Here is a 24,504-nt window from a genome sequence, read left to right on the forward strand (position 1 = left end):
GACACATAACTAAAAAGTCCTTACTGCCTAAAGGCGAGAGATTTGAGCCAAGGTCACTGTTCTTTGGGTCACCTACATTGTGTTATCAATGGAAATGTTTACACATGGTTCACTTTGGCTAAGTGATTAAAGAGCAGTATGTAGGTTTATGACCATACCTGTTGTTATCAGTGTTCTATTGTATTTTTGTTTAACTAATTAGAAGCCTCCATCTGTCGAACAAATCATTAATTAAAACTGTCTTTGCAATACAGAAACAATACAAAACAAGACAAAAAGAAGCTGAGTCAGAGTGAAACTGTGAATAAAGCGGTAGCTGTGTTACACTATAGGTATGAGACTCTTTCTTCTTACCAAAGAGCTGTGCTGTTTTTAGGTCGTCTTTGTGTCATGAGAACTGTATCTTGTGACTGGCTGTGCTATTCATAAGAAACAGCATATCACAAATGTAAACAGATACAGATTTGTGATACATGAACATTATCAGCATTATCAAGGCAAAATGAATTTTTTTTTTTTGTATTGTCAACACAAACAAAGTACATATTATCAGCAATGCACAAATCATTTTTTTAAAAGGCCTCATGAAATCAAAATGGGAGTTTTGTAGCTTTTAGTTCATGTCTGTTAGCTTTAAGATAATCTGTAGGACTCCTGAACAAATTTAGCTTTTTGCACATATACACATTAAACTTTTATAGCCAATTAAATGCTCTATAGAATGAGAATGTCCCCTCCCCCTAATTATATTACCATATTCAGTGGGTGTTCTGCATGCTAAACATTAAAAGGTAATAATAACAGTCATTTTTGTATGGCTTGTAACCCCCCACACAGTGTCTGCTCCCTCAATAGCATCAAACATGTATGGACCTGAGGGGAGAATATGTTATAAATAACCACATTAATTAGTTTATTTTAGATATCTATCTTTGTGGAAACATGCAATGATGTATTTGATTCTAAAGGGGTCAGCGTTTAATGTCAGCTGTGTCTGTCAGAGGAAAATCAACATCTGTGACATCGATTGCCCAGTTCAAAATCCACTGTGCCACAGCTGTCAACATAACATAACTGTTTATTTTTCTATTCTTGTGGGGACTTTCCATTGACTTCTGTTGTTTTTCTAATGAGCTAATGATATTTTTTTTTTAATCCCCTAACCCTTCCCTTAAACCGAACCCTCACACAAACGTTTTAGCATTTTAAGACATTTTTTAGTTTGATTATTAAACTGTTTTCCTTGTGGAGACAATGTAGGCAGAACTTGACTCACACAAACACCCACACAGCAGTGAAGTTTTCTGCATTAGTGCTATGACATTCTGTTAGTGCTTTACAGTTTAAGAGAAACAACTTTGTCTCTGTTTCTGGCTGTTGGTCTGGAATACCATGGATGTTAGGTGGTGTAGTATGAGTCTTGATATTGTGCTGCCTAATCCAGGACAGACAGGTTCTGGGAAAGATAGATTCCCATGGCACTGCTCTAAATCTATAGACATCACCGCCTGTCTGGGTGAACAGGGGGCAATGCACTTAAAGTGAAGTGCTCTGGAAATATGAGAATATCTAAACAGCAGCATGGGAAACACAAAGTGAACATCTGATCTGTCTTATAAATATTGTTAAGTTTATTTTGCATTTCCTTATCTAGCAGTGCATCATTGCTCTGAATATTAGAACTTGATACAGATTCATTGCTTTCTCAGTTTGGTGTTTGACTATTCGTCCTATGTGTTTTAGAAAGCCAGTTTCTATTTATTTATTTATTATTTTATTTTTTTATGTTGCTGTTAAACAGTATGTGTAAGGAGTTTAAACTATAATTCTTTCATTGACAAGTGAGTGTTGCATCACAACACCATCTGCTGGTTGCAAAGACCATGCCTGAGTCAACATTTTTTCTACACAATACTCGGCAGCTGTTTCATAGTGTAAGGGAAAATATAATATATTTAAATATAGAGCGGCCGCATGTGTCTCTCTCCCTTGCATTGGCGTCCACGGCTCTTCCCTTATCACCCTCCCGCTGATTAGGCAACTCAGCGCCAGACGTGCATCCTCATGGCCCGGCCACACCCTCCTCATCACATCCGAAAAACCAGTACAATATTTTTAAAACCTAACCCCACCTGATTTGTCACAAATTAGACCTTTCAGAAAAATGACAGTAATTGTGAAAACAAAATTGTTATCTAATATAGTAACATAAAACTAATCAAAATAAACAACTGCCAATGGAAATGCATTGCTATTCTGTGCATACTGTGCATACCTGTACCAATTATATAATGTAAGTACTGTATGTGAAAATTCATTGCATAGTCTCTGAGACCACAAACATAAATAATGTGACATTTTTCATTGAGTCTGAAGTGTCATAACATTCAAATTTTGCTTATCATTTAAGATTAGGAAAATTCATGTAGTATATTACCTAAAACCTGAGTGTTAAAAAAGTGTTAAGTGTATTTTTGAGGTATTTAAATGCCCCTAAACAGAATTTTAAGAGTTTTAAAGAGTTTTAAACCAAAAATCTCCTAAACTAACCAAAACATAAACAACCAACTGTAATGTGAGGACAGTAATTTGGCTATTTAGGCCACAGGCTGCACTCTGTAGAGGAAGCAGGTACAAGAAATCATCTTTTACTGAAACTGTCTTTGTCTTTTCAGAGTTGACAAGACATTTTCCAGATCCAGAAATCTGTGGTAAGTACTGTCTTTTTCAATTTATTTACCCAGAGCCCGAATCAGCCGTTCCAGAAATCACATTCTTTATACTGTTTGGCTGCAGGGTATCAGCCCGGACACAGTCACTGAAGAAAGACAATTTTCTGTCTGCTTGAAGTCACTTGGAAGGAAACAATTCTGAGGCCCTTCAGTGTTGTAGCAGGCTTTTACCTTAGTAATACTACTCTTTAGATTTCAAAGATTTGTCATTGTCCATTAAAGCTTAATTTTTTAATGATAAAATACTTTCTCCTATCCTAACTTCATGTGCATATACAACTATAAGTAAGCCATTTGTCCATTGAATTCTCCAAAGTGTGATCATTGTGGCTATGGCACTATCAAAATACTGTCCTCTGTTTGAGGATCCTGACAAGACTTACCAAAGATTATTTAGCAGAGATTGGCCACTTCTATTTAAAGTAATGGGAGAAATTGGAACACTCAACCAAGGAGCTCTGAGCACCCAATGATCAAAGGATGTAGAAAGGAAGTCCCGCCTTACAGATAAAAGAGCCAGTCACCTTTTAGATACAGACATCACCTGTCAATCAACTCTAGAATGTGCATGTGCATTAGCTATACAAGCCAAAATTGCATTTTTTTTACGTAATATTAGGTAAAGAATCACTATTTATGATACCAGTATTGTCAGATTTTATTGCTGATTTGAAATATGTTCTTTGATCGTATTCTTGACCAACAGTTTCTGAGATTTTGGTCTTTCTCCATTCAAGTAGATAGGAGCTGCACTGGCATGACCAGAAATAGCCTCCCAGGAGCGTTCCAAAGAGGGGTAATCACTGGCACGCCATCAACGGCAAGAGGAGAGTAGACTATTTTATTTATATAATTCCGCACCTGCATTCCAATCTACATCTTGATGTAATCCTTCCTCATGATCACGCAGTGTGTTTTCATGAGCTGAATGGGAGACTAAACAAAAAGTTAAAATGTGATGAGACTGCAGTATACTCAACAGACTCGTGCAGCGCGTGCAAGCCATTCGCGCATCGCAGCGCTTCACTTTCAGTTAATCGCATGAGTAAAAGAGCCCGCTTTTCTTCGGTCAGGCTGCAGGGATGACAGCCTACATTCCGTGTTTCACTTGTTTCTTTTTGCTTTCAGAACAACACGTGATGTAATAAGGAAAACGTCTGTGTTACTGATGTAACCTCTGGTCCTTGATGGAGGGAACGAGACGTTGTGTCGATGTAGTGACACTAGGGGTTCGATCTTGAGAGCCCCAATCACCTTTGCTTAAAATAGAAAAGGCCAATGAGAATTGGCGAGTGGAATTTGCATGCCACTTTCTGCCCTGGACATAAGGGTATAAAAGGAGATGGCGTGCACCACTCATTCAGATTTATGCTGAGGAGCCGATAGAGAGTCCCAGCTGTGTCAGCGGCTGGTTCAGCGCCGCGGCAGGAGGGACACAACGTCTCGTTCCCTCCATCAGGGAACAGAGGTTACATCAGTAACCCAGACGTTCCCTGTCTGTCACTCACTCGACGTTGTGTCGATGTAGTGACACTAGGGGTTCCTATTTCCCTCTGAGCATCTTCTAGAATAGCGCTGGGAAGTGCTCTTCCCTCTCCAGGAGGGAGGGCACTACAGAGAGCACATCCTACCGGAGGGAGGTTAACATGTGGAGAATACCTCACATGGACTTATCAACAGGGATGTTCACATATGGAATGATACCACTGGGAGGACCCTATCTACGGAGAGGGTACACAGAAACAGTGGCCAAAGCAGAGCGAAGCTCTGATGAGGGGAAACACAGGGTTCACCTGAGGGGAAACCGAACAGTGGAAATGCATCATACGGGATTACCGAGGGGGGAATCACCACATATGGAGCACTGAGCCCGAGTACACAGGCTCACCTGAAAAGGGGCATACCACGAGTACTGGGCCTGGTGGCGTCACTCCTCCACCGAGTTCGTCACCGAACAGTGCTTAAGACTTAAGAGGCATCCAGGGTTCACAAGTTACAGGGAACTGTTGTGGACAAAATAGCGCACATTATCATCTTGAAAAAGGGGAAAGGCGTAAATGCAAGCGGTACACCCAACCTACCTGCTAACACATAACCTGTAACACTCGGGACGAAACCGGTTCTATGTGTAGGCTGTAAAACCTTGCAAAGGTTTGGGTGTAGCCCAACGCGTAGCTCTGCATATGACTGCTAGAGAGGCCCCCCTTGCCAGTGCCTAGGAGGACGCAACACCTCTAGTGGAGTGCACCCGGACTCCCAAGGGGCATGGCAGGTCTTGTGATTGGTAAGTCAAGGAAGTGGCATCCACAATACAATGGGACAGTCTCTGTTTGGAGACAGCTTTCCTCTTCTGCTGCCCTCCAAAACAGACAAAGAGCTGCTCCGAGCGTCTGAAGCTCTGCGTGCGGTCCAGATAAATGTGCAGGGCACAAACTGGACATAGCAACGATAAGGCTGGGTCTTCCTCATCTGAAGGGAGTGCTTGCAGGTTCACCACCTGGTCCAGAAAGGGAGTGGTGGGAACTTTGGGCACATAACCGGGCCGGGGTCTCAACATCACATGAGAGTGTGCCGGCCCAAACTCCAGGCATTCGCTGGTGACAGAAAGCACCTGTAGGTCCCCCACCCTCTTGATGGAAGTGAGCGCCACCAGGTGGGCCATCTTCAGTGACAAGATGCTGAGCTCGGCCTGCTCCAGGGGCTCAAAGGGGGCTCTCTGTAGGGCAGGTAGGACCACAGAGAGATTCCAAGAGGGAATCAGGTGCGGTCTAGGAGGATTCAACCTCCTCACGCCTTTGAGGAACCTGGTGATCAGGTCGTGCTGTCGTGAGGGTCTCCCATCCAGTGTATCGTGATACACTGCTATAGAAGCCATGTACACCTTCAGAGTACACCTCCAGCCCTTCCTGTAGGAAAGACAGCACAGACCCGACCGCGCACCTCTGTGGGTCATCCCAACAGGAAGAACACCAGTTCGTGAAGAGATGCCACTTCAAGACATATAGCCGCCTTGTGGAGGGGGTTCTGGTCTGAGTGATTGTATTTACCGCTGCTGGTGGAAGATCTGCTAGGTCTTCCGCGTCCCATCCAGGAGCCAGACGTGGAGGTTCCAGAGGTCTGGCCGCAGGTGCCGGAGCATGCCCCTGAGTGAGAAGGTCCTGCCTTAGGGGAATGCACCAGGGAGGAGCTATTGCCAGGAGTATCAGATCTGAGAACCAAGTCTGGTTGGACCAGTACGTCACAACGCACAGGACTTGCTGCCCATCCTCCCTGACTGTGACATGATAGTCACACGCTGGGTGCTGTGGTGCCATGCCCACCTCGGGACTTGAATCTGTAGCCAGTGCTGAAGCGGTCTCATATGCATCAACCCGAGGGGGAGAACCGCTGCCGAGAATGCCATATGCCCCAGGAGCCTCTGAAATTGTTTCACTGGCGCCGCTACCTTCTGCCTGAAGCTTTTCAAAGAGATGCTCTGCGCAGGGGAGAGCTTGCTCTTCTCCCAGTTGACCTGAAGCCTGAGTCGGTCGAGGTGCTGAAGCACAAGGTCCCTGGCAAACTGGATCACGTAGCTGAGGCGAATCGTCCTGATGAGCCACCGCAAGGGGCTGGAAAGCGCAAACCAGGCCTCCAGACTCCGCGCCAGCGGCACCAAGGGGACGTCTGGATTTATCGTGCCCGTGTAGGGTATCCGTGGAGGCAGAGCAGGCAAGACAACCCAGGGAGGACGTGCTGCTCTGCAAGCTCACAATGGTGGCTAGTGGCTGGGATGGGCGAGCAGCCCCAGAGACCAGTACACTTACCTGTTTGCCGGCCGTCTCTCAACGGAGAATGAGGGAACGCGAGGTACTCACGTCCGAATGGTTGACCGGAAAGACTTCCAGCACATGGTCGTCGTGAGCGCACTGACCCAAGGAATGAGGAAATTGCTCTTTTATTGACCATGTGACTCATTGCAGATCTTTCAATGCCTTGGCTTGGTGGACCTGCAGGATGGCCATGGCATGCAGGGTGGAGGCGGCCTGACCCGCGGCCTTGTAAGCCTTTGTTGTCAATGAGGAAGAGAACTTGCAGGCCTTGGAAGGGAGCCTTGGTCGGTCCCTCCAGGTGGCTGCGCCCTGCGGGCATAAATGCACTGCTATGGCACGGTCTACCTGGGGAAGCCCGACGTATCCCTTAGCCGCTCTACCGTCGAGGGTAGTTAGGATGGACGAGCCCGTGAAGCGTGTATGGGCAGAAAAAGTTGCCTTCCACGACTTCGTTAGCTCCTCGTACACTTCCAGGAAGAAAGGCACCGGTGCAGGGTGTGGCCGTGAGATGCACTCCGATCCCAGAAACCAATCATCCAGCTGCGAACGCTCAGGGCAGGGTGGAGGGTTCCACTTTAGCCCAATGTTCACAGCTGCCCTGGCAAGCATGGCTGCCATCTCAGCGTCCACCTCATCCTGAGCTCTACCACCCGTGAGCGGGAGTTCAGAAGATTCATCCGCTTCTGACAGCAGAAGCCCACCCTCTGATGCTCCAGGGATGAGGTTGCTGACTCTGACTGGCCTGACCCAGGTAAGCATACAGGCTCCACTCCCGCCCCTGGGCCAGCACGAGGTGAGTACCCTCACAACATCACCGGGTGCCTTCTGGGTCCTGGCACCCAGATTGTCAGTAAAAGAGCAGTTTACTCATTCCCTAGATCATTCTCTAATGCTCAGCCCTTCCGGCCCTCGTGCTTGCGACGGCCGGGCGCTGAAAGTCTTTCCGGTCAATGAGCGGGATGCGAGTATCTCGTGTTCCCTTGTTCTCCATCGAAAGAAAACCGGCAAACAGGTAAGTGCGGAGGTTCTTGGGGCCGCTCACCCGCCCCAGCCACCGGCCACCGTTGCGGGCTCGCAGGGCAGCACGCCTCCCCTGGACGGTCTTCCTGGTGGGGTGTCTGCTCTGCTTCACTGTGAACCACCCACCCCGGCCGTGATAAAACCAATCGTCCCCCTGGTGCCATTAACGCAGAGGCTGGAAGCCTGGTTAGCACTTTCCAGCCAATCACGATGGCTCATCAGGATGATCCGTCTCGGCTACACGATCCAGTTCGCCAGACAGCCGCCCAGGTTCAGTGGCGTCCTCTCCACCACAGTGCGAGGCGAGGATGCCTCGGTCCTTCGGGCGGAGGTCGTCACCCTTCTTGCGAAGGGAGCTATAGAGCCCATCCCCTTAGCCGAGTCACACAAGGACTTTTACAGCCCTTATTTTATTTTGCACCCAATTCTGGATCTGCGTGCCTTGAACAAGGCCTTACACAGGCTTCCGTTCAAGATGTTGATGCAGAAGTGCATCCTGGCATCAGTACAACATCAGGATTGGTTCGTGGCCATTGGCCTGAAGGACGCATACTTTAACGTATCAATCCTTCCTCGACACAGACCCTTTCTTCGGTTTGCCTTCAAGGGGCGAGCATACCAGAACAAGGTGGTTCCCTTTCGGTCTGTCCCTGTCTCCTCGCATCTTTACCAAAGTCGCAGAGGCTGCCCTGGCCCCGCTAAGGGAGAAGAACATTTGCATCCTCAACTATCTCGACAACTGGCTGATCCTAGCTCACTCGTGAGATCTATGGTGTGTGCACAGGGACCTTGTGCTTTGGCACCTCGACCGACTGGGGCTTCAGGTCAACTAGGAAAGGAGCAAGCTCTCCCCTGCACAGAGCATCTCTTTTCTCAGTATGGAGTTGGACTCGGTCACCATGATGGCACGCCTCATGAACGAGCGTGCACAGTCAGTGCTGGCCTGCCTGAAAACCTTCAGGCGGAGGACAGCGGTGCCATTGAAACAATTTCAGAGTCTCCTGGGGCATATGGCATCCTCGGCGGCGGTTCTCCCCCTCAGGTTTATGCATATGAGACTGCTCCAGCACTGGCTACAGACTCGAGTCCTGAGGTGGGCATGGCACCACGGCACCCAGCGTGTGACTATCACGCCAAGGTGCCGCCATACTTTCAGCCCTTGGTCAGATCTGGCATTTCTATGGGCAGGGTTTCCCTTAGAGCAGGTCTCGAGGCGTGTCGTGGTCAAGACAGATGTCTCGAATTCGGGCTGGGGTGCCATGTGCAACGGGCAGGCAGCATCGAGGCTCTGGACAGGGCCCTGCCTGCAATGGCACATCAACTACCTAGAGTTGCTGGCAGTATCGCTGGCCCTGCTGAGGCTTTGGCCGTTGATTCAGAGCAAGCACGTTTTGGTCTGGATTGACAACACAGTGACTGTGGTGTACATAAACCACCAGGGCAGCGTATACTCACGTCGCATGTCACAATTCGCCTGACGCCTCCTTCTTTGGAGTCAGCAGACGTTGAAGTCTCTGCGAGCCATGTACCCCCGGGCGTCCTCAACTGTGAAGCGGATGCGCTCTCAGAGAGTGGAGACTCCACCCCTGTGCAGTCCAGCTAATTTGGGAGAGATTCGGGGAGGCGCAGGTGGACCTGTGTGCCTCCCGAGAGTCCTCTCATTGCCCCCTTTGCTACCCTTTGTCCAAGGCTCCCCTCGGCACTGATGCCTTGGCGCACAGCTGGCCTCTGGGGCTGAGACCTAGCAGGCCTTCCGCCAGCAGCGACAGTCACGATCACTCAGGCCAGAGCCCCTTGCATGAGGCGGCTCTATGCTCTGAAATGGCGTCTCTTCGCAAATTGGTGTTCTTCCTGCAGGGAAGATCCACAGAGATGTGCGGTCGTGTCTGTGTTGTCCTTCTTACAGGAGGGGCTGGAGAGACAGCTGTCTCCCTCCACCCTGAAGGTGTATGTGGCTGCTATAACAGCGTATTACGATACACTGGATGGGAGACCCTCACGGCAGCACGACTTGATCACCATGTTCCTCAAAGGCACGAGGAGATTGAATCCCCCTAGGCTGTGCCTGATTCCCTCTTGGGATCTCTCTGTGGTCCTATCTGCCCTACAGAGAGCCCCCTTTGAGCCCCTGGAGAAGGCCGAGCTCAGCACTTTTTCACTGAAGATGGCCCACCTGGTGGCACTCACTTCTATCAAGAGGGTTGGGGACCAGTAGGCGCTCTCTGTCACCAGCAAATGCTTGGAGTTCGGGCCGGCACACTCTCACGTGACCTTGAGACCCCGGCCCGGTTACGTGCCCAAAGTTCCCACCACTCCCTTTCGGGATCAGGTGGTGAACCTGCAAGCGCTCCCTTCAGAGGAGGAAGACCCGGCCTTGTCATTGCTGTGTCCAGTTCGCGCCCTGTGCATCTATCTGGACCGCTTTAGATGCTCGGAGCAGCTCTTTGTCTGTTTTGGAGGGCAGCAGAAGGGGAAAGCTGTCTCAAGATGTGTGGGGGTGTTGCAAAGTTAAAGAGACAGAGGCCCTTGTGTTTGATTCGGCTAGTGGTTTTGGGATCAGAAAGGTCCGGTGAGCAGAAGACATGCTGCAGTCCTGCTGCCTTGTTGCCACAGTGACCGCAGACAGCTCTGCAGTGTTGGCAGGACAGAGTGGCTGAAGTACATAGGCAACATACTCACTCCTGTGTTTGTTTGAGTGAAAGTGTGTGTGTGTAAAGGCCTGCTCAAGATGCCAGGCACAGATGGACAGCAGCCCTTCCAGCCCTGAATGTCAGGCCTGATGAACCCTCTTAAGGAATAAACCAGATCCTTCCAGCTCCAGCCGCATACATCCATCCACACGGCATTGTGCTTTAACCTCAGAACCGGCCTGCATTGGTCTCAACCTCTCCAGCCAACAGCTTTTCTGGATGCAAAGAAAGGAACCCTATCCTCAACTCTTTTTGTCTGTCTGGGGGCATGAACCACATTTGAGGATAGATCTGCATCTCAGATGCTTCTGATCTTCTTCTTGAAACTGACTTTTCATGGAGATTGCAACATTTACCAGCAAGCATCAGTGACTTTATAAGAGGAGTTTGACAGTCAGTCTATTGCTTGAGTTGTGATATTGTTATATACAGTTGTGCTCAAAAGTTTGCATTCCCTTGGAGAATTGGTAATATATGTTCCGTTTTTAAAGAAAACATGAGTGAGCAGGCAAAACAATTTTTTTTTTATTTCTTATGGGATTCATATTCAACTGTAGGTTATAAAAGAATGGCACAATCATAAAACAAAACATGGCAACAAAGAAAAGTCAAAAGTTTGTTCAAAAGTCTGCATACCCTTAGTTCTTAATACTGTGTATTGCCCCCTTTAGCATCAGTGACAGCATGCAGTCTTTTGTAATAGTTGTCTATGAGGCCCCAAATTCTTGCAGGTGGTATAGCTGCCCATTCGTCTTGGCAAAATGCCTCCAGGTCATGCAAAGTCTTTGGTCTTCTTGCATGAACCGCACGTTTGAGATCTCCCCAGAGTGGTTTGATGATATTAAGGTCAGGAGACTGTGATGGCCACTCCAGAACCTTCACCTTTTCCTGCTGTAACCACTGGAGGGTCAACTTGGCCTTGTGCTTAGGGTCATTGTCATGCTGGAATGTCCAAGAGTGTTCGTGCAGAAGAATGCAAATTGTCTGCCAGTATTTTATGATAACATGCTGCATTCATCTTGCCATCAATTTTCACAAGATTCCCCATGCTTTTAGAGCTCACACACCCCCAAAACATCAGTGAGCCACCACCATGCTTCACAGTGGGGATGGTATTCTTTTCACTATAGGCCTTGTTGACCCCTCTCCAAACATAGCGCTTATGGTTGTGACCATAAAGCTCTATTTTGGTCTCATCACTCCAAATTACAGTGTGCCAGAAGCTGTGAGGTGTGTCAAAGTGTTGTCGGGCATATTGTAACCAGGCTTTTTTGTGGCATTGGCGCAGTAAAGGCTTCTTTCTGGCAGCTCGACCATGCAGCTCATTTTTGTTCAAGTATCGTCGTATTGTGCTCCTTGAAACAACCACACCGTCTTTTTCCAGAGCAGCCTGTATTTCTCCTGAGGTTACCTGTGGGTTTTTCTTTGTATCCCAAACAATTCCTCTGGCAGTTGTGGCTCAGATTTTTCTTGGTCTACCTGACCTAGGCTTGGTATCAATAGATCCCTGAATTTTCCATTTCTTAATAAGTGATTGAAAAGTGCTGACTGGCATTTTCAAGGCTTTAGATATCTTTTTATATCCTTTTCCATCTTTATAAATTTCCATTACCTTGTTATGCAGGTCTTTTGACAGTTTTTTCTGCTCCCCATGACTCAGTATCTAGCCTGCTCAGTGCATCCAAGTGAGAGCTAACAAACTCATTGACTATTTATACACAGACAGTAACTGCAATTTAAAAAGCCACAGGTGTGGGAAATTAACCTTTAATTGCCATTTAAACCTGTGTGTGTCACCTTGTGTGTCTGTAACAAGGCCAAACATTCAAGGGTATGTAAACTTTTGATCAGGACCATTTGGATGATTTCTGTTATTATTATGATTTAAAAAGGAGCCAAACGACTATGTGATAATAAATGGCTTCATATGATCACTATCCTTAAAATAAATACTTTTTGCATGATCAGTCATATTTTCAAAATCAATGCCAAAATGTCACAATTTCTGCCAGGGTATGCAAACTTTTGAGCACAACTGTACATGTATTTTGGAGCTTGTTTATATTTCTTTGTAGTTCAGTGCAGGATGCAAAAAATGCTTAGTCATCAGCTGAACAGTCGCTGATGTTAGTTGAAGATTTCACAAGGATAGAAAATATATCATCACTAAATGACTGATTCTTATTCAAAATAATGTTAGTATAGTGGAAATAATTGCTGAAAATTCAGATCAGCAAAAATATATGCAAATAGGTTCTTTTTAAAAGTCTGAATCCATGTGAAAATTATTATCTGCATAAAAATTTGAATGAAAAGCTGAACTGAAAAATTAAGGAATTTCAGCATGCACTCCAGCTGGCGTGGACTCCGCAAATTTGTGCAAAACCTGATGATCCATGTTATTCCAGCCTGATCTGGGAATGTTCCAAAGAGTATCACGTTCAGTATCACATATTTGATTTGTGACCTAGAAATAGTGCAGAATCTGAAGTATTTTTTTATTTGTTTGATGCCATATCAATTCTGTTTATTGGCAGGTTTAAATTAGATTTTGAAACCCAGATTTTCAGTGTGAAACATTCAACCCCACTGTATGTATGAGATACCATACCTACCATCATTATAAACTGTCTGGAAGAAGACACTATAGAGGGGGAAGCCACATTAGCTTGTCAAAGTAAGTCAGGGTCTGATACTCTGTGATCCAGAATTAGGCCAAAATCTCATCTGTAGGCCCATTTGGAAGTGTGTGCCAGCTGTGCACATGCATAAAAGTTCCCTACATCCATGTTCACATCATACTTAAAACTTTCTTTCTCTGTCTCTCTCTCTAAAGCATCATATTGAAATCTATAGCTACAGCTGCATGTTTTGTAACTCTGTACCTAGTCCTCCCCCTCACAACAGCATCCCAGCCTAATACTGGACCAGAGCTAAATCCGGAAGCACTTAGTGGACAATACAACACTCAGATTACAGTGTGCTGGTCCTACACTCTGTCTAACCTCATCTCAGGTCAACTAAACCCATTCAAGGACCAGGGAGACTCACTTTTCATCTGTTAGCGGAAATTATACTCACTGTGTATACTTTTCCCATTAACTTAGTGGACCTGAGCGACTTGCTTTCATTAATCACCAAATGACCCGTGGCTATGAGAAGGCAGCAGTGACATTCTGAGGAGATGTTTGAAAGCAATCAAGTGTTTTTCCTGTTGCTCATTTTTTACTTCCTTAACATCAAAGAGACACCCAAGGCTTTGATAATATACTTCTGAAAAGTGCAAAAATATGCCATGCCAGTGCAGCCAGGAGTGACAATGGTTGTTGATTTTGACTACAAAGGAGGTTCTTTCATCACAAAGTGCATGTGTCTCATTGAGGAAAGACGTTATTCCTTTTTCTCTGGAAGTATGCTGCCATCTTTTCCTGTTTCACTTTATATAATTGAGCACATTTATCTTTGAAACTTTCTTTGCAGTTTGTAGAGATTCTAAAAACTGATGTAGAGATTTACCAAGTCTGTCTGGTGTTATTAAACGAGGCAGAGATATGGGGACTGTTTTAAAATGATACATTAAGCTATTAGGGGTAACATGTTGTCCCAGAGAGCCCAGTGGGAAACAGGCTGTGTCTGACGACATTGATCGAGTTGAGAGATGTCTACCGGTTCCAACAGCCACACACAATCATAAATACACCTAGGCATTCAAACTGAGACTCTGCCTGTGAAACAAGAAGTGAGGAATAAAGACATTCAGAAATAGAATAAATGTAGCTTGCACTGGATAAAAGGCCCCTTTATGTCATCTATATGGTTGCCGAGGGGTGCACAACACAACCAAATTAGCAAAGCAAATAAAAGCTGAAAACCCAACGGAAATAACACTACACTATGAAATTAAGTCACAACGGAAAAACCACAGCACAACAGAAATAAGCCACAACACAACAAAGCCACAACACAATAGAAAAGCCATGGCACAACGGAAATAAGCTACAACACAACAACTTTTAGCCACACCATGACGAAATTAGCCTGCTTCCATGTAAATGGGACGATGAAGAGCTCAGGGAAAATGCGAAGTTCCTTGGTCAACACTCTCTTTTGGCGTGTTGCCCTGGGAACTCTTGTATTGACTGTAGTGACTGTGGGACGAGCAACCATTTTTATTTATTTATTTATTTTTTTTGCTTTTGTGAAACACAAATTGAAATATTTAGCAGAATTTGCAAGCTGCTCACTTCTATACAATGAGAACTGGGGCTTCCAAGCTCCACATAAGATAAAAAACTAACATATAAGTACCACACTTTTCTATAAAACAAAAGAGAATGGGGATGTCGTGCTAATCTGTTTTCGTTTGAAAACGTTTTTTAGTTTCCTAACAATATGCAATACTTGAGAGCATTTTCTAAATGCTCTATTTTCGGTGGAGGAAAACGCTATTCCAGTGTGGATGAGGGGTGTAAACAAAGCAAAATTAGTGTGTTTTTTTCTTTTCTTCAAAAGACAACGAATAATAAATGTAACATATGAAATGGATGTTTAGGTTACTTACTGTATTCACTTTGCAAAATCTCTTGTAAAACATACTTTCCTAATCTGTCACATAATATCGACTGTCAATACGCCAAAGTAGAAATGCTTTAGAAATTATGGTTATGATGTCAGGAAGCAAAGCAGTAGAACATAGAACAACGTAACCGCACCTGCTGCCTAAAGTCTCAATTAAGAATGACACAACGTTCTTTCATGTTGTATGTGATGTCATTAAAGAACATATGTGCTCTGCAGAATATTCAGTGCAAGCCCCCATACCCTTAATAATGCATGTTGTCTTTGCTTTGTATAAATTAGGTTCCTGCGACAAGTGTCATGTAATTAACAAACATACGCACCACTGCACTGCGAATCGGTATTTAAGAATCTGATTGAGAGTAGTCAGATTCAAACGTTTACAAGGCTAATTTTCTTCTATTTAACTGATTATTTTAGGGTCTACACCGCCTTTTCAAACGGATGGAAAATTCATTCAGATCGAGTTCAATTGGATTGTTTTTTCCCGATTGATCCCATTTACAGTGCATCCGGAAAGTATTCACAGCGCTTCACTTTTTCCACATTTTGTTATGTTACAGCCTAATTCCAAAATGGATTTTCCTCAAAATTCTACAAACAATACCCCATAATGACAACGTGAAAGAAGTTTGTTTGAAATCTTTAAATTTATATATATATATATATATAAAAAAAAAAAAATCACATGTACATAAGTATTCACAGCCTTTGCCATGACACTCAAAATTGAGCTCAGGTGCATCCTGTTTCCACTGATCATCCTTGAGATGTTTCTACAACTTGATTGGAGTCCACCTGTGGTAAATTCAGTTGACTGGACATGATTTGGAAAGGCACACACCTGTCTATATAATGTCCCACAGTTAACAGTGCATGTCAGAGCACAAACCAAGCCATGAAGTCCAAGGAATTGTCTGTAGACCTCCAAGACAGGATTGTATCGAGGCACAGATCTGGGGAAGGGTACAGAAAAATTTCTGCAGCATTGAAGGTCCCAATGAGCACAGTGGCCTCCATCATCCATAAATGGAAGAAGTTTGGAACCACCAGAACTCTTCCCAGAGCTGGCTGCCCGGCCAAACTTAGCGATCGGTGGAGAAGGGCCTTAGTCAGGGAGGTGATCAAGAACCCGATGGTCACTCTGACAGAGCTCCAGCGTTCCTCTGTGGAGAGAGGAGAACCTTCCAGAAGAACAACCATCTCTGCAGCACTCCACCAATCAGGCCTGTATGGTAGAGTGGCCAGATGGAAGCCACTTCTCAGTAAAAGGCACATGACAGCCCAACTGGAGTTTGCCAAAAGGCACCCGTAGGACTCTCAGACCATGAGAAACAAAATTCTCTGGTCTGTTGAAACGAAGATTGAACCCTTTGGCCTGAATGGCAAGCGTCATGTCTGGAGGAAACCAGGCACTGCTCAACACCTGGCCAATACCATCCCTACAGTGAAGCACGGTGGTGGCAGCATCATGCTGTGGGGATGTTTTTCAGCGGCAGGAACTGGGAGACTAGTCAGGATCGAGTGAAAGATGAATGCAGCAATGTACAGAGACATCCTTGATGAAAACATGCTCCAGAGTGCTCTGGACCTCAGACTGGGGCGAAGGTTCATCTTCCAACAGGACAACGACCCTAAGCACACAGCCAAGGTAACAAAGGAGTGGCTACGGGACAACTCTGTGAATGTCCTTGAGTGGCCCAGCCAGAGCCCAGACTTGAACCTGATTGAACATCTCTGGAGAGATCTGAAAATGGCTGTGCACTGACGCTCCCATCCAACCTGATGGAGCTTGAGAGGTCCTGCAAAGAAGAATGGTAGAAACTGCCCAAAAATAGGTGTGGCAAGCTTGTAGCATCATACTCAAAAAGACTTGAGGCTGTAATTGGTGCCAAAGGTGCTTCAACAAAGTATTGAGCAAAGGCTGTGAATACCTATGTACATGTGAATTTTTTTTTCCATTTTAATTTTTAATAAATTTGCAAAGATTTCAAACAAACTTCTTTCATGTTGTCATTATGGGGTATTGTTTGTAGAATTTTGAGGAAAATAATGAATTTAATCCATTTTGGAATAAGGCTGTAACATAACAAAATGTGGAAAAAGTGAAGCGCTGTGAATACGTTCCGGATGCACTGTACACCTGGTATTAAGATGCATCTCACGTGATTCAATCACATGTGGTCAGGTGAGACACATCACTGTTTACACCTGGTCATTTAAATGTGTCCTGTGACCACTTGTGATCAGATTTGGAAGGGAGGCGACATGATGACATACATCAATCACTGTGTCAGTAGCTATGTTTCCATCAATGTTTTTTTATGCGCATTTTGGGATATCACATAAAAACTGCAGGATGGAAACACCAAGATGCAAATAAATCTCCAAAATGGGCATACAAATTTATATGCTTTAGTTAGATAAATGTTTAATTAGATAAGAAGAAATGCACATAAACTATGATGGAAACACATTTACCGAATAAACTCCTATTGAATTTGTTAGGAATAAAAGTTGTGCTTCAAAAAGTTCATGTCATGTGAATGAAAAACTCATTACTGGACTAACCAGCGGACCAATCATTGCATCTGAAATGTTGCTCTGGTCATCCTGAAATAACGATGTCTAGAAAATCCTAAGCCTACAAAGAGCTTTCAGAGCAAATAAGAATTTACAGAAGAGAAGGTTTATTGACATTTTTGAAAAATATCTTATAGATCCGCATGGTATAGTCATAAGGATGGATGAACGCACATATATATCACTCCCAGAAGTGTGTGACGCGATGTCGCTCCCAAACATGAGACAAAGTTCTTTAGAGTGTTTTGTCTGCGTGCTCTAAACCGCCAGTATTTTATTAATAAAACAATCACAGTGGCTACAGTTTCCCCGGAAGTGACAATTTCATCCTTTTGAACACCCTTAGATGGACACACGGCTTTATTCGCACATTGTTTTTGCAATAATATGGTTTTTCACATAGATTGAATTTGCAGCTTGGATGGAAACATAGCTAGTGTGTTACTGCATGACATTAAAGCGCAACAATGTCAGAAAAGACAAAGAAAGTGGGAAAAAAATGCAGCTGAAATGTAATCTAAGCACAAATGCAATATTTCGAGCAGAATTGTCCATTATTTTAGTGGATTAGTTGTATTAACCTGAGCTGCAGATGTTCGTGCTTTTCATAAGTGTCCCTGCATGTTGATATCAGACACAGATCCATGAAGTTCTCACGCTTTTGTATATATCCACTTTTGTAATTTTTCTGATCGGATGGAAATTTCCTTTTAAAAGTTCAAACTCTTGTTTTAGTGCAGCGGTTGATTGACAGGTGAGGGGAGGCACTTTGCTGCTGCCGGGATGCATATAGGGCAGATTAGCATTTACACCTCAAATGTGATGCGTTCACATGCGTTTTTGTCCACATTTGTATGTGGTTTTTGTGATCTGATCACAAAACGTTTTAGACCCTGTTTAGACCTGTATTTATCACTGACCACATGTGATTAGATCAGCAAAAACACATCTTAATACCAGGTGGAAACGGGTCTATATGAAAGCTTTTCAATCCGATTGAGCAATCGGTCGGATTATTAACAGATTATTTGGTTGCATGTAAATGTAGCCACTGACAATCATTGAAACTTTTTTATGGTGCTTTTTTGTATTTATCTTACAGTATATTTTTAATTTTGACAGTGGCATTTCTTTTTAACTTTCATTGTATGCAAAAGTGCAGCTTGGACTTTCTGCTAAACATCTTTTGTGTGCTTTATAAAAAAATCATACAGGCTTTGAGTGACATGAGAGAGGACAGAATTTTAATATTTGTGTGAACTATCTCTTTAATTCCTCTAGATGAGACTCTGAGATGCAGAATGTTTTTAAAACAGTTGAGATTTTGCAGAGATGATCGATTCTTTGATGAAATGAGAGTCTATCCTACAGAGATGTTTGGGAAATCTGGCTGGATAATTTTTTTTTCCTCACTCAGACTCTGTCAGCTACTCATAGTTCTTGTCTTATTAAAAACATCCACAGGTGAGTGTGCCTGATCTTGTATGTGTGTTTGTATTGGGTAGTGTTTCAAGGAGAAGGGAGGAGAGAGCTGTCGTACTTAATCAGCCCAGACTTACTATGTGTCTCTTACATGCAACTGTCTGACTAAATATATCACTGGTGACAAGCTAGTCCCTTGTTCTTTGAGACAACATTTCTAAATGGTAACTCATCGAAATCACATGCTACAAAAAGCACATATTGAAAACAACAGGGTCACGGCAAGGCCAAGATTTGCAAAAATAAAAAACTGAGCACATTTCCAACCCCTCAGGAACATGAAAAAGCTCTTGAAAAAGAATACACCCAGATGAAGTCTTGTCTATTATAAATCAGATACTCTAATCAGAGAATTAAAATGCTCTTGTAAACATGTCTGCAGGTTTAATCCATATATACTATGCATAATGAGAATCTATGCATTGCTGTTATCAGACAGAGGAGGAACAACACTGCTTAGATCAAATCATGCATAATACACACACATATCTTTGTGAGGACTTTCCATTGATTAGTTTTTTTTTTTTTTTTTTTTTCTGAACTAATGATAATTTCCTAATTTCCTAACCCTACCCCTAAAACACCATTTAGCATGTTTTTTAACCTATTTTCGTGGGGAAATTTGGCTGGTCCCGACAATGAGCATTAGTGAAGAACCACAGTCAGCATTTCTCTAACGTCCTTCTACGTCTGTAGTGGGCAATAACTCAGCTTTTTGCACAACTTCCTTTTGATAAGGAGTCAAATTATCCCAGAAGCCACAGTAAAAGACTTTATAAAACATCTCCAGTAAGAAGTTTTAAGCCATGACTAACTTAGAGGGGTTAAAATGAATGTTTCTGTGTTTGTCAGGGTTTGCTTACAGAAATGGTTCCCACAAGGAAAATGATTTAATAATCATACAAAATAATGTCTTATTTTGAAAAAAATCTTTAGGATTAGGTTTACGGGTAGAGGGTAGAAAATATAATTATACGGGTTTGGGTGGTTTACGAGGAAATTTTTTAGTTTACAAACTGGTAATTACAAGGGTATTATGCTATAAATGTGGTTTATGAGGACATTTCTAGTGTCCCCATAATTCAAATCACTTTAAAAAAAAACATACTAAACGATGTTTTTCTGAAAATGTAAAAATGCAGAAAGTTTTTTTTTTTTTTTTGTGAGGGTTAGGTTTAAGGGTAGAGTTAGGGTTAGGGGATAGAATCTATACTTCATACAGTATAAAAATCATTATGTCTATAGAGAGTCCTCATAAGGATAGCCACACCAACATGTGTGTGTGTGTGTGTGTGTGTGTGTGTGTGTTTGTGTGTGTGTGTGTGTCTATATGTGTGTGTGCTTATATACTGAATCTACATGTATGGAGAAACAGCTTTCTGAATTTAACACAAACAAACTCACACTGAAATATCTTTAGATGTGGAATAGTTAAAGTCATGTGGAATGATGGCAGCCTGGGGGAGCTCAGCATGTTTACCAGTGTGGGTACCATGCTCACATTAAAATATTAGACTCAATCATGCTGTGCTCAGTCACCACATGTACAAGTTCCCCCTCCTCAAACTGAAGTTGCCCATATGGGTTTATTCCATCAAAATACCTTCAAGGCAGCAGAGGCACTATGGGACATTCTGATGGCAAAAACATGGGGAGATGTGATATATGCCAAGTAAATGTGTCACACATCAAATCTCAGTCCAAGCTCTTTTATGGAGGTTCTGATGTGCAGAAACATAGCCATTTCACTCATTACAGCCTCAGTGGTTGCAGCTAGAAGAGGACTTTGGGTGTTTTCCGAACTGCATTTTTGCGCCCTTAAAGGGACTCTACTTAAAGAACCATTCCGAATGAAAGTAAGAAAATAAAGGGCCCTTCCACAAGACTGTTAATGAAGAGTACATTCATACAGAAATGCCATGCTTCCTTCAGAGTGCCCACATTAGGGATGTAATGGTTTCAAGGTTTCACAATATACCTCGATTTTAAAATGGACGGTTATCATACCGTTGAAAGACAGTATTGCATGAAGAAAAAGACAGATTTTTTCAGAACTTTTCTAAAATCCAAATCAGTTTAATTAAGACAGAATCTGTGACATTTACACAGCATCATATAAACTTGGCTAAATAAAATAAATCTTTAAATTGCGATTTCCTCATGGTGCATTTGACTGTCACTCAGTTTTTAAGGTGACATGCAGGTGTCGTGAGCGCTGCGCATCACGGGCACATCAGAAGTCCAGCACGAGCGGAGCACAGCATGAGTGCATCACGAGCGCAACATACAGACATGTCCGAGCCTGAACCTTTATTTCCGCTGCCACAGAAGTTGAAGTCCGCTGTCTTGGCTATGTAAAAGACCCACGAGGCACCATCAATGTTGATGGTTGCCCAGTCTGTAAAGTTTGCTGCAAAAAAGTATCGGCTCAGGTGGGAAACACTTCAAACCTTAAGCACCATCTCCGTGAGCATCATCCCATGGAATTTGCGGAGATGAATGTAAGTGGAAATACAGTATACAGGATAATAAATTATAGCCCATGTTTCATAAAAACACCAGATTTAATGTAGTTTTACATGATTTGTAATGACTAGGTAGGCTAAAGTTATGTTTATGCTTTCTGTCACATTCACAAATGCAGCAAACGGATTTAAGACCTTGTTCAACTTACGATGTGTCAACTGTTTGTGTTTTGCCAAGTGTTGCGCAACAGTAGGCCAATGTGTTTGATAATACTAATAATATGTTTTATTTGTAAAACATAGTACTAAGTAGTGTTTACAAAATGCATGGTTTTTAGTGTTCAGGAAATTGACATTGACAATATGCATGCAGGAGACTGACAGTGAAACTGTGGCAGAAATTGTCAGTATTGGACAAAATGGCAATAAATAAACTGCACATGAATAATATATTTTCAGTAGGTATTGTAGAATTGAACTAAATCACAAATGCAACAAATTACTGAATGCTTGCAGATGCATATTTTAAGTGTTAACCTGGGCAATAATCATTACAAATGATTACAATTCAATTTCATAATTCATAAAATAACAATAACAAAATATTTTTAGTTATAATCATCTGACTACTGTACATGTTGCCAAAACAATTGTTATTAATGTTTACCAGTTTGTGATTTTTTTCTTTTTCTTTTTTTACCTTTTTGGATTAAGAGAGTGTCCTGATGTTCAAGATCAAAAGTTAGAGGATTAAAGTTGAAGAAATCCAAAATAAAGTTCAAGAATTGGTTATAACTGAAATATTTATCTGTGTGTTTATCAGAAATAGCCTATTTCATAACTAAATATTGAACTGCTTTTGATATGATCAATGCACCTAAATACTGTGGTAATTTTTGTGATGGTTATCATACCATAAAAATGTCATACCGTTACACCCCTAGCCCACATCAAGAGCTGTGTCCTTCAGAGTGAGTAGGGCATGGGGATGATTACCTTCAAATGGAATTCGCCCATTATCTGATCCCACATAAAGATTGGAGTCATGAGGAATTGAATGATTCTGGTTCAGATTATGATTTCACTTTACAATGGACTCAGTATCATAGAGTCTTTTAAAGCTACACTTTGTAACTTTTGGCCATCTAGTGGTTGAAGCATAGAACTGCAAGTTACTTGCGAGGAACATTGTTTTGGTAACACTGTGTAACAATTTTTTTTTATTTTTTTTTTATTTGGTTCCTGGGTAGTAAGTGTTATTTCCTAATTGCTTATGCCTCAAAAGTATAGAAAATGGCTAGTATTCCCCACAAACTTTGCTTTTGTGACCAGGACAGTAATATTTTGAAATCTGCCTATTATCCAGAATATTCCAGATAGATTCAGTGCTGAGTAAACTTGGAGTAACTTCTTGAACTTTCTAGAACTTTCCAGTAATATAAATAGTAGTATAAATACAGGGGCCTTAAGCCCACCAGTTCAGTTTAGTTCAAGCTGCCTAAGTGGATACATATCTGCATTTTTCTGAGATGGAATCAAGAGGCTGCAAGCATCTGGCAGACGCATTTTGCTATGTCTGTGGCCAATTTATCAAGACATGAGCGAAAAAGTACTCCATGGAAGCATCTGTTAAGATGTGTGAGGCCTACAAGGCATATTTTGGCATGCCTGTCTGGGATCAAGACAAACCCTGGGCACCTCATTTCACCTGTGAGCACTGCAAAAAAACTCTGGAAGGTAAGATTGACAATTGTTGCTTGGAATTTTATGTAATAAAATTTGTTAATTTTTACAGTTGTAAAAGTTTTTAATTTTAAAATGTTTTACAATTTTCAATATTATTGAAAAAATATATTATATATGAAAAATGTTGTGAGAATCTCTTACACATTAGTCATGGGCGAAATAAATGTATTTTTGTTGGATGGTACAGAGGGGAAAAGAGAGCCATGAAGATTGCTATCCCAAGAATTTGGCAGGAACCCATTGACCACTCAAGCAACTGCTACTTCTGCATGGTGGACCCTTCCAAATGTCGGACCGGCAAGAATGCACCTGCTATCACGTATCCGGACCTTCCTTCATCCATCGCCCCGGTGCCACACTGCCATGAGCTCCCCGTACCCATTCCTCCGGAGAGAGAGCAGCCATCTTTAGAAGAGAGCAGCAAGTCAAAGAGTGAGGAAGACGTTGTAGATCCAGATGAGCTGAGGAGAGAAACCCATACTACCCCAACCAAAAAGACCTCAATAACTTGATTAGAGATCTTGGTCTCACCAAGTCCAATGCCGAGCTTTTGACATCTAGGCTCAAGCAGTGGAACTTGTTGGATGAAAGTGTGCAAGTCGCAGATCAGAGGAAGCGTCACCAGCCTTTTTCCAGCTTCTTCACCCGTCAAGATGGGCTCTGCTTCTGCCACAATGTGACCATTCTGTTCGAGGCAATCGGAATCGCCTGTAACCTGAATGAGTGGTGCCTCTTCATTGACAGCTCATCCAGGAGCCTCAAAGCCGTGCTGCTCCATAATGGTAACAAGTACCCGTCTCTTCCCCTGGCTCACTCGGTGCACCTCAAAAAGGATTACAACAGCATCAAGACCTTGCTGGATGCCTTGAAGTATGATGAGTATGGCTGGGAGGTCATAGGAGACTTTAAAATGGTGGCATTCCTGATGGGACTCCAAGGCGGTTTTACCAAGTTTCCCTGCTATCTTTGCCTTTGGGACAGCAGGGACACCAAGGTGCACTACCACAGGCGGGACTGGCCACAGTGGACCAAGTTCTCTGTAGGGAGGAACAACGTCAAGTGGGAGCCACTGGTGGACCCCAGGTGCTGATGCCACCACTGCACATCAAATTGGGCCTTATGAAACTATTTGTCAGAGCTCTAGATGGGAGTCGGCAGCCTTCAAGTACCTTCAAGACTTCTTCCCTAAGCTGTCTGAGGCAAAGGTCAAAGCCGGTGTCTTTGTTGAACCACGGATAAAGAAGATCCTGGAGTGCAATGAATTCCCCAAGAAGCTCACTAGTAAGGAGAAAGCAGCTTGGAACAGCTTTGCCGCAGTGGTTCGGGGCTTCCTGGGCAATCACAAGGCCGAAAACTTTGTGGAGCTGGTTGAGACCCTGGTGAAGAACTACAGCACAAT

General features: G+C 43.3%; 1 protein-coding gene across 1 annotated transcript in view; it reads left to right on the plus strand.

Moving 5' to 3' along the window:
- LOC127418996 (rap1 GTPase-activating protein 1-like) overlaps positions 1-24,504 on the plus strand; it is a 121,570-nt gene that overhangs the window by 14,716 nt on the left and 82,350 nt on the right. The window contains exon 2 of the mRNA XM_051660002.1: positions 2,676-2,711. Coding sequence (XP_051515962.1) covers positions 2,676-2,711 — 36 coding nt within the window. The remainder of the gene's footprint in view (positions 1-2,675; positions 2,712-24,504) is intronic.

The sequence above is a fragment of the Myxocyprinus asiaticus genome, chromosome 28, assembly GCF_019703515.2.
Source record: "Myxocyprinus asiaticus isolate MX2 ecotype Aquarium Trade chromosome 28, UBuf_Myxa_2, whole genome shotgun sequence".
NCBI lineage: Eukaryota > Metazoa > Chordata > Actinopteri > Cypriniformes > Catostomidae > Myxocyprinus > Myxocyprinus asiaticus.